Below are 9,036 nucleotides of genomic sequence, written 5' to 3' on the forward strand. Positions count from 1 at the left end.
GTTTTTGTATCTTCAGATTTCTTGGTCGATTTTTTTTAAATCCTGGGATCACTTACAGGTATTACGAAACGTGTAGTCTAGGTGCATGTGTCCTTGTCTCACAATCTTATCTTGAAAAGGTGTTTTTTTTTACCAAGGTCTTATTTTAAGATTTTATTAAACATGTTTTATTTTGGTCGTAATTCAATATACCCTAATGCGTAATTGAAGAAAAATAGAAGGTTAACTGAGCAAAGGTTGTTTCATGTCGTCAAATACAAACGAAGTTTAACGTATTACTTACAGAATCTCGATGTTACAACAAAAAGACAATTAAAATCAACACGATCTTAAAACATAAATCCACTATCCATTTTGATTTCGTCTCTTGCAATTTGTGTCATCATCTAGACATTGAAATCAATCTATGCAAGGTATGAATATGTTTTAAAAAGTATAGAAAATAAAAATTAACATTTTGATGCATTTTAAATACAGACAAATCGAAAAGTGTCACAAAATATATTAAGGAAAAAGCCACCATGAAACTTTTTTTCATTATTTGAATTACTTATAAAAGTTTTTTTTAAACGTTTGATTCAAATACAGCTTCTGGGAGATTTCATTAAAGTCATCTCTTGTGCAACCACTTCAAATTGTGTTTCTATTAAAGACGGATTTTCATCATTAGTCAAGCAAAGAAAAGAAACCGAACTCATTGTTCAATGTATCCAAAGAACAGGGATATATTCTTTGGCTATAGTGACAGAAAACAGTTCTTAAACAATATAGATCGTTTAAAAATCAATACAGTGATAAATTGAATAAATTGGACACGTTTCTTATAAATTTGATTTCGAATAAATGAATTATGACTAGATCTAATTATTTTAAGAATATGTGGATGAATTTAATCAAATAACTGTACATGCATTGTATTGCTATTTTAGATTGTTCCAAATGATTGATACAGCTACAGTGCATTGCCTTATAAATTTTAACAAATTAATCGCAAATGTTATAAACTGATTTGTAAAGAAAGATATCTTTTACATCTAGAAAGCTCAATTTCGATTTTTTAGGTCACCTGATTAAACTCAGGTGACCTATTGCTATCCGTTTTTGTCCGTCGTCGTGCGTTAACATTTTTACATTTTTTTCTTCTTCTTAAAAACTACTAGGCTAATTGTTGGTGTGAGGCATCTCTATGGTAAGAGGAATTTAAATTATGAAATTTATGGCTCTACCACCCCTGGGGCACCACAAGTGGGGCCAAATATACAAAAAAGCGCCAAATTTTCGAAAATCTTCTCTCTACTCCCACACATGTGAGAAAAAACTGGTTGCATGATTATCATGTCCATGAAGCCCTCTACCAAAATTGTGAAATTTATGGCCCCTGGGTCAGGGGTTCAGGTTCTAAGGTCGGGCCAATATGGCCATATAGAAAAAATGTATTAAATCTTAGAAAATCTTCTTCAACTCCCATATGTATTTGTTAAAAACTAAAAGCATGATTATGGTGTCCATGAAACACTCTACCATAATTGTGAAATTCATGACCCCTGTGTCAGGGGTTCAGGCTCTAGGATGGGGCCAATATAGCCCTGTAGTAAAAATGTATTAAATCTTAAAAAATCTTCTTCTTTACTCCAAAACATGTGGGCAAAAGACTGACATGGTTATGATGTCCACTAACTCCTTTACCTAGATTGTGAAATTCATGGCCCTTGGATCAGGGGTTCAGGACAAGGGGGGGGGGATATAGCAAGATAGTGTTAATGCATATAATGTTTTTAAATCCACTTCTCTATTTTCACACATCAGTAGGAAAAACTGACTTCATAATTATGTTTACCAGGAAGTCTTCTACTAAAATGTTAATTTTCATGTCCCCTGGAGTATGGGTTTGGACTCCAGGGGACGGCCAACATGAATGTATAGGTGTATAGGTATCCCAAACACCTGAAAGAAAAACTAAATTCATGATTTTGTAGACCAGACCTTTAAGTTTTTCGCCAAAATATAGGTTTCATATTTCTTTTTGAAAGATTTCAGGCGGGGAGGTTGTCGTTATTACAAATTGATAATTTTTCTACTCCAGAATGAAACCCAGTAAAATGAATATGAAACTCCTCGACAAGTTTGTGTATGGATTATATGCTACTCTGGTGACCGTTAAGGCATATTGGCCTCCTGTTTTAATTTGTTGCAGTTGTTCACGGGATGTACGGTATTTTGGAGTAAAATTGTAAGAGAAAAAGGTTCAGGGGCGGCATCGCTGACCTGAGAAATAATACCCTTTATCAAGCCAACTTTAATTAAAGTTGGTGTGATACATGTAACAATTAGCATTGGTCAGATCAGCGATGTGACCCCTGTACATATTGCTATTATAATATTGCGTTTAATAATGCTTCATTACATACACAACTCTACGAGTTGGAAAATAACAAATTATAAGTTTTCAAATGCCATGTTTTAGCATATTTACAGGACAGGTCCACCATACAACAAGTCACAACATTTATCACTTCCTGGTTAAAAATTTAGAAATTTGAAGGTAGTTCATAGAACAATTAAGGAAGAATGGACCTTATATACGTTATTTATTACCTAGCAGGATTGTTATCAGCATATGCATTTGGTATGTAGACGTGTTAGTCTCTCTCTTTTAATTCAAGTAACGTTAGGCTTTGAAATTTTACAATTACAGTCCGCTAATGTTGCACAAAAGGTTTTACACAAACAAACAATAATATGACTTTTGAAAAATAAATATATTCATATTTACTTGTTGCTGTAATTAAAATTGAAAGTCTGTTGTTGTCATATTGCTAAATAGAACCGTTCAGAACTCAACTTTACAATGTTTTAGTAAATGTGATTTTGTTTTGGATAAATACAATACATGTTATTATTATTGTTATTAATAAATCACGCTTCATTTGTATTTTCAGATGATTTATCCTACAACAAATCCGCTATCCAGTCACATACATACAGAGACACAATATATGAAGCAGGTAACGCAGTCGATCGAAACATATTAACATGTATGAGGACACTAGAGATAGGACCAAGCTCTCGTCACAAAACAGTATGGTGGAAAGTTGATCTTGGTGGAGTGTACAACATTTACAGCATTAACATAGTGTTTAGGAACTAAAAAATTTGGGACGGTTGGGGTGTACTTTTTTAATATTAAGTATGGTTGAGCGATACTGGCCTAACATAAAATAATGATATACGAATACGATTTCATTTTGCTAGGTACTTAGAAGTATATAAGATATTGTATACAAAGTCATGCATTTGCAAATAAATAGAAATAATATGGAAATCTTTTTCCTTAATAAGAGAATTTAAGACTTTATGATTTCTGTTTATTTTTTAATATTTAAAATTTGGAACAATAAAACATTAAAGAAATATTGCGATTACTCTGCGGGTTTTCTAGGTCACTCTTTTTGCTAACAAGGAAATATCTAATAATTTCACTGACTTGCATATCACAATTGTAAAAAGTATTAGTAAAAATTTGTAATAATTGTTCATTAGATAATTTTTGAGGAAAAAGAGTCTATAACGCAATATTTTTAAGGCAATATAGACATTTTGTATAAATTAAGACAAGCATTTACATACTTCATTATCGTGTAGAATGATATAATTTGAGTTCATTTCAATAACTGAACTTTTGCTGAATATAAAATGTTTCCATCTAAATTATATCGACAGGTATTTTCAATACTAACTATAGGGAAACAATATGCATTTGTAAAAAGACCGTGATGTTTATAAACAAGAAATTTAAGTGGAATATGTTTTGTAGTAAACAGACAACGAGGTCGTTTTGCCGGATTCTCTTTGTATGTATCATTCACTGGTGATATTCAGGGCTCCATTTTGTGTTACAAGGACGGACCACAGTTACCGCCCCTGAACTTTACAACCACGTGTACAGAACATGGACGTTACGTAATTTTTTACAAAGAGCGACTTGATGGAGCAAAATACCCTGCCGAATACGAAACAGGCAATGTTTACACTGAACTGTGTGAAGTTATTGTACAAGGTATAGAGTTACCTTAAAGAAAAGCCAATTTGTTTATGTTTATCTTGTTAGAGTTACAGGAAAGTAGTCATAATGTAGATAAGTTGAAAAAAGGGTTCTAAAAATATTTTCTTATTTCATAATTTTTAGTTATATGAAGCAATGTGATGGTCATATAACATTTTAACGTTATAATAACTTGTCAATGATTTTTAAAAGTATATAATAATTTTTATACCACACTTTCTAAAGGACTAAATACTGCGGAATCATTAAAATTCGTGGGGCCAATTTTCGTGGTTTGCTTAAATTAAACATGTTTGCGGGGGCGTAATTTAGTTTATTATATCATACCTACAAAAGAAAATAGATTTTTTAACCCTATTTCATTAATTGGTGGAGGATGTTAATTCGTAGATGAGAAATGCCCACGAATTCCACGAAAATTGAGCCACCACGAAATCTAATGATTCCACAATAACCTGACATATTTCTGGAGCGATCGGTAACAAATCTAAAAAGCTATGCTGTGTTCACCCTTTTACCCATGCGTTTTAGAAGTTATTTTTTTAAATAGATAATAATGTTTCTACTCAAAATAATGAAAAAAATAGCAAAATCATCGCATCGGCTGTATTCTTAGTACCAACTCATTATTTTATAAAAACCATAATTACAAAATTACTTTTAAAAACTTAAAAAGAAGGTTTATGAGATGTATTGGGATTTGTACACGATCTCAGAAGATGATATTATTTTTACCCGATAAACTGTTTCATCAACGTGAATAATATAATTTATAAAATCATAGCCAATGATAAAAGCACAACAATCTCAAAAAAAAAATGTACCATGATTTTTAGTGTTTTTTCTATTTAAACACAGGATGTAAAGTGTCTGGTGTATTTGGCATCAACTGTGATAAACCATGCCCTGCCAACTGTAAAGACAACCTGTGTCACATAGAGAATGGATCTTGTTATTGGTGCAAAACTGGTTGGACTGGAAAATTTTGCGACACAGGTATTTAAACATTTCTAATTTAATAATTATGCAAAGCTTGACATAACCCATTTTATTTACTGTGATACAATATGCTATAGAGTATTTTTTTTTAACTTGACAAAATATTATGTAATAGATAAAATTGACCTGTATTTACCACCGGTATTCTTTCATCTACTATTATAATAATTTTGATTTCTACAGCTTGCCAACCTGGGTATTTTGGTGAAAACTGTTCCATGCCTTGTTCTCCAAACTGTAAAACTTGTCGAAACACAGATGGCCTTGTTCCTGTAAGGCTGGTTGGGTGGGTCATAATTGTTCTACAGGTAACATAGATGAAAATATTATCTTTATCAGTGGAAAAAATATCCAAAATTTGTGCTTTGATGTATGAAGCACAACCTTAAGTATATTCGTTATGATGCTATAACAAGTACAATTAACATTCAGCTGTAATTAATGTATTATACCTTTAAGAATGTACTCAGTCCTATGGAGAAAATTGCCAGTATTCGTGCAGTTTACATTGTATCAACCAGACATGTGACAGATTTAACGGAAACTGTTGGTGTGATGTCAAACTTGGTAAGTTGTGACATTTATTAAGAAATGGTTTTAATCGATATAACGATTTTTTTATTAAGTTGTTGCATTATATAACTATGCAGAAAGAATGCAGGATGTTGAGACGAATGATTGTTGCTTTCTGCATATCACTGGCCATCCACATTATATGCATTTCTGCTACATTTATAAGTCGACGGTATGATAAGAAAGAAGTTTTCTGCAATTTTTAAAGACACACAATAGTTGTTTATATTTTAATTTTTGATTTTGCAAGTAGATTTTTTCTTTGAGATACTTATCTTTTACTTAAAGGAAAACATTTTTGAAACAGAAATCCACAACAGGAAAAGTTAATTTTTCTTGGAGGTCCGGATTTAATAAAGAGCAGACTGGTACAAGTGAGAACCCAAGTCACTATCAAGAAGTCGGTGTATCACACAACGAAAACACCTATCAAACTCTTAATCAATCAGTGACTCTCACAGTTTAAAGTTTGTGTCTTTCAAAAAATTGAATGTAGACCAAAGGGTCGTTGAATGATGCAATTGCAGACCTGTGTCATTCAGTTACCGTTTAGTTATCTTACATTGACTTTTATGTTGATTGTTAGAAATAATTTATGTGTATGTCTTTCTATTCAATCTGTGCAAATAATGTGTATATTCTAACCTCAAGCCTTGGGGTATTTATTATGAGAAACAAGTAATAGTTGTAAAAAAATGATGTAACGGAAATATTTTACAATGGTTTACCAATTATCAACGCATCAAAAAATAAGCTATATTTAATGAGTTTTAGACCACCAGGATATAAGTTGGGCTTATATCACAATCGCATCTGTAATGATGTCATTTTAACACCATGAACATTTGTATCTTTTGCGTATCTAGATAAACTCATTTGTCGCAATGTATCTAATGAAAAAAAGCTATTTACTATTTTACATAATGAAGCGATAAAAACTTCCTCCGTCCTTGAAGGTTTCGTTGTTTTCAAATGTATTAACTTTACCATCAAATCGGCACACATTTTCTTTAGCATTATATTCAATATTTCAATCTTAATATTTCCGCTACATTTACCTTTGTTTAGTTTGATGTACATTTTATTTCCTTGTGAAAGATATTCATTCAAGAAAACATCATTCGTCAGACCAATGATTTAGGTTTGGAACGCGTATTGCGCGTAAATAGTTGTAACACAAACTGAACTACTGAAGTTAAAACCACATAATTTTAAAATGAAAACACATTGGCATAAATGCTAATCTCCGTTAAAAACATTTTTTGTGATATGTTTATTCATTACTATTTTCAGTAAAACCGGTGTATCATAAATAGCACGGATAATGATAATGGCTTAGGATTCATATTGACCGACATTGTAAAAACGAGTAACTTCTACATTTGCAATTTTTCAAAATAGCAACATTTCATTCAAAAAAAATCCCTCTTAAAATCACAAACGAAACTTGCTCTCGACCTTTAGAGATAGAGTATTCCATCGGTAAAACCACAGATGACTTAAACACCAGGATGTACGATAAAATTCATTCCCTATTAACATGTAATGAATGTGTTGTATCTTGCCTAACTCTGTACATAACTGATCTCAAATATCTACATCGTTGGGGTTTTTTTCTCGGCTCTATTTTACCACATTTATCGAATACGCAATAAAATCACTACCACGTAAAGCATGTTTGATTGTTCTTTGATTACAGTCATCAGGGAAACAATCCGACTAAAACGCAGAATGTAAAAGACAATGCACACAAAACTTGATATAAAGTTATTTAGGTAATGAAGGTGTAGATCTAGTCATAAATGATACGCTTTAAGGTATGTGTCTAAACATGCATTATCTTTGGAAAATTATTACTGTAGAATCATAAGAATTCGTGGTGGCTCAAATTTCGCGGTATTCGTGAGTAGCCCTCCCCACAAATCCTCGACAATTTTTTAGAAAGAGTTTTTTTTTTATCTTACTGAAACCGAAAATCAGCGCATCCACGAATTTACACCTAACAGGTTGGTAAATAACCCGAATAAATCCACAGTAATATTAATTAAATTTCCTCACACTTAGCTTTCATTCAATGACCACTAAAACCACACTGTGCTTACCGACAAGCTATTTTATAATCGCAGAGAAAGAATAAATACACATTTCTGATTTATATTATCACTATGTTGTTTTAAAACAAACTAGGATCGGTAATTTACACAACAATGCAACAATTGCCAATAGCAAGGGAAAGAAAAAGGATTCTGATGAACGGTTCTGGAAACCTATAATTTTGTTGATCTTATCAATCGATGCTGTTCTGATGAAATAAAATCTAAGTAGAAAAAAAAACAAGACGAACAATTAAGATTTCACATGTACTGTAAAATTCTTAAGAATTATGGTTTCTGTTGTTGTGTGTCGATTGATTTGATAAATTGTTTTAAAAAATATAATAATAAAAATAATTCGAACTTGAAATATTGTGTTTTAGAAACACCTGGGAATAACCCATTTCTGGATTTGTTGTGGACTTAACGACATAAACAACACTCAAAAATGTTACTATGCATACTAATGCGTCATTACAGTGCCGTTTATTTAAAGTCTTTAAATCGACGCGAAGCAGATCCGTTTAGCGGCTGCTACATTGCGAGCAAATGGGATGCATTTTTATTGTGGCCTGGGCGTGCCTCTTTTTCTGTTTTGTTCCGTAAACAAATCAAGAAGCTTGTCTCTAAAATGTTTCAGGAAAGACATTATAACCTGAGTCAATTTTTTGTCTTTTTGATACGATTTCGTCTAAAAATTCCCCTGTAACACTGTTATCAACAACATCTGTTTTCAAGTTTCCAACAGCTCTGTTTCTGTACCTCGCACTGAAGAAGTAATATTCATCCGAGATTCAGGCTTCTTTTTAAGTACGAGCCGATTCTTTCTAGTATTGTATTTGTTATAATAGACAAGTTTATTTATTAAACATAACGTTATACTTATTTATGAATATGTTAATCAAATACTTACAACATTGTTGAACTTTTTTTGAAACGTCGTATATTATACATGTATGTGTGACGGCTTTCCGTGTCATCGGAAAAAAAAGTATGGAGCAATTTTGTTGCCACAATTTGAAACAAATGTATATGTAAAAATAAATAAGGTATCAATTTTGATATAGTGGTACATATATACAGTATGTAATTTTGGGCTTCTAGGATGGGGTCACGTTTTTATATACCAACATTTATCTAAAGATGATGTCTTCTTTATGTAATATTAAGGTAAATGCTTGTTATCTATATTGACGTGTTTAAAAAAAGGCATGCATTTTGGACACATACAATGCCCATGAATTGCTATGAACTACTTTGCTGTGCGTTGATGAAATGGGGATTGAATATATAACGCTTGTTGCAAAA

At 31.9% G+C, this 9,036-nt stretch overlaps 1 protein-coding gene across 1 annotated transcript; it reads left to right on the plus strand.

The window, feature by feature from the left end:
- The first annotated feature begins 1,834 nt into the window (after window positions 1-1,834).
- Window positions 1,835-8,491, plus strand: LOC117687866 (uncharacterized). Its single transcript, XM_066078131.1, has 7 exons — window positions 1,835-2,626; window positions 2,940-3,005; window positions 3,815-4,057; window positions 4,922-5,059; window positions 5,246-5,370; window positions 5,522-5,629; window positions 5,924-8,491. Exons 1-7 carry the CDS (start codon window positions 2,569-2,571, stop codon window positions 5,963-5,965), a joined length of 780 nt encoding a protein of 259 aa, XP_065934203.1. The 5' UTR covers window positions 1,835-2,568; the 3' UTR covers window positions 5,966-8,491.
- The last annotated feature ends 545 nt before the right edge of the window (window positions 8,492-9,036 follow it).

The sequence above is a fragment of the Magallana gigas genome, chromosome 1, assembly GCF_963853765.1.
Source record: "Magallana gigas chromosome 1, xbMagGiga1.1, whole genome shotgun sequence".
NCBI classification, from domain to species: Eukaryota; Metazoa; Mollusca; class Bivalvia; order Ostreida; family Ostreidae; genus Magallana; species Magallana gigas.

What these genes read in the sequence shown, in the direction of transcription:
- LOC117687866 (XM_066078131.1), top strand. Translation starts at nt 2,569, where the DNA reads ATGGACCTTATATACGTTATTTATTACCTAGCAGGATTGTTATCAGCA. An exon ending in GTTATCAGCATATGCATTTG is followed by an intron (nt 2,627 to 2,939) that starts GTATGTAGACGT and finishes TTGTATTTTCAG; the next exon opens with ATGATTTATCCTACAACAAA. An exon ending in TGGAAAATTTTGCGACACAG is followed by an intron (nt 5,060 to 5,245) that starts GTATTTAAACAT and finishes TGATTTCTACAG; the next exon opens with CTTGCCAACCTGGGTATTTT.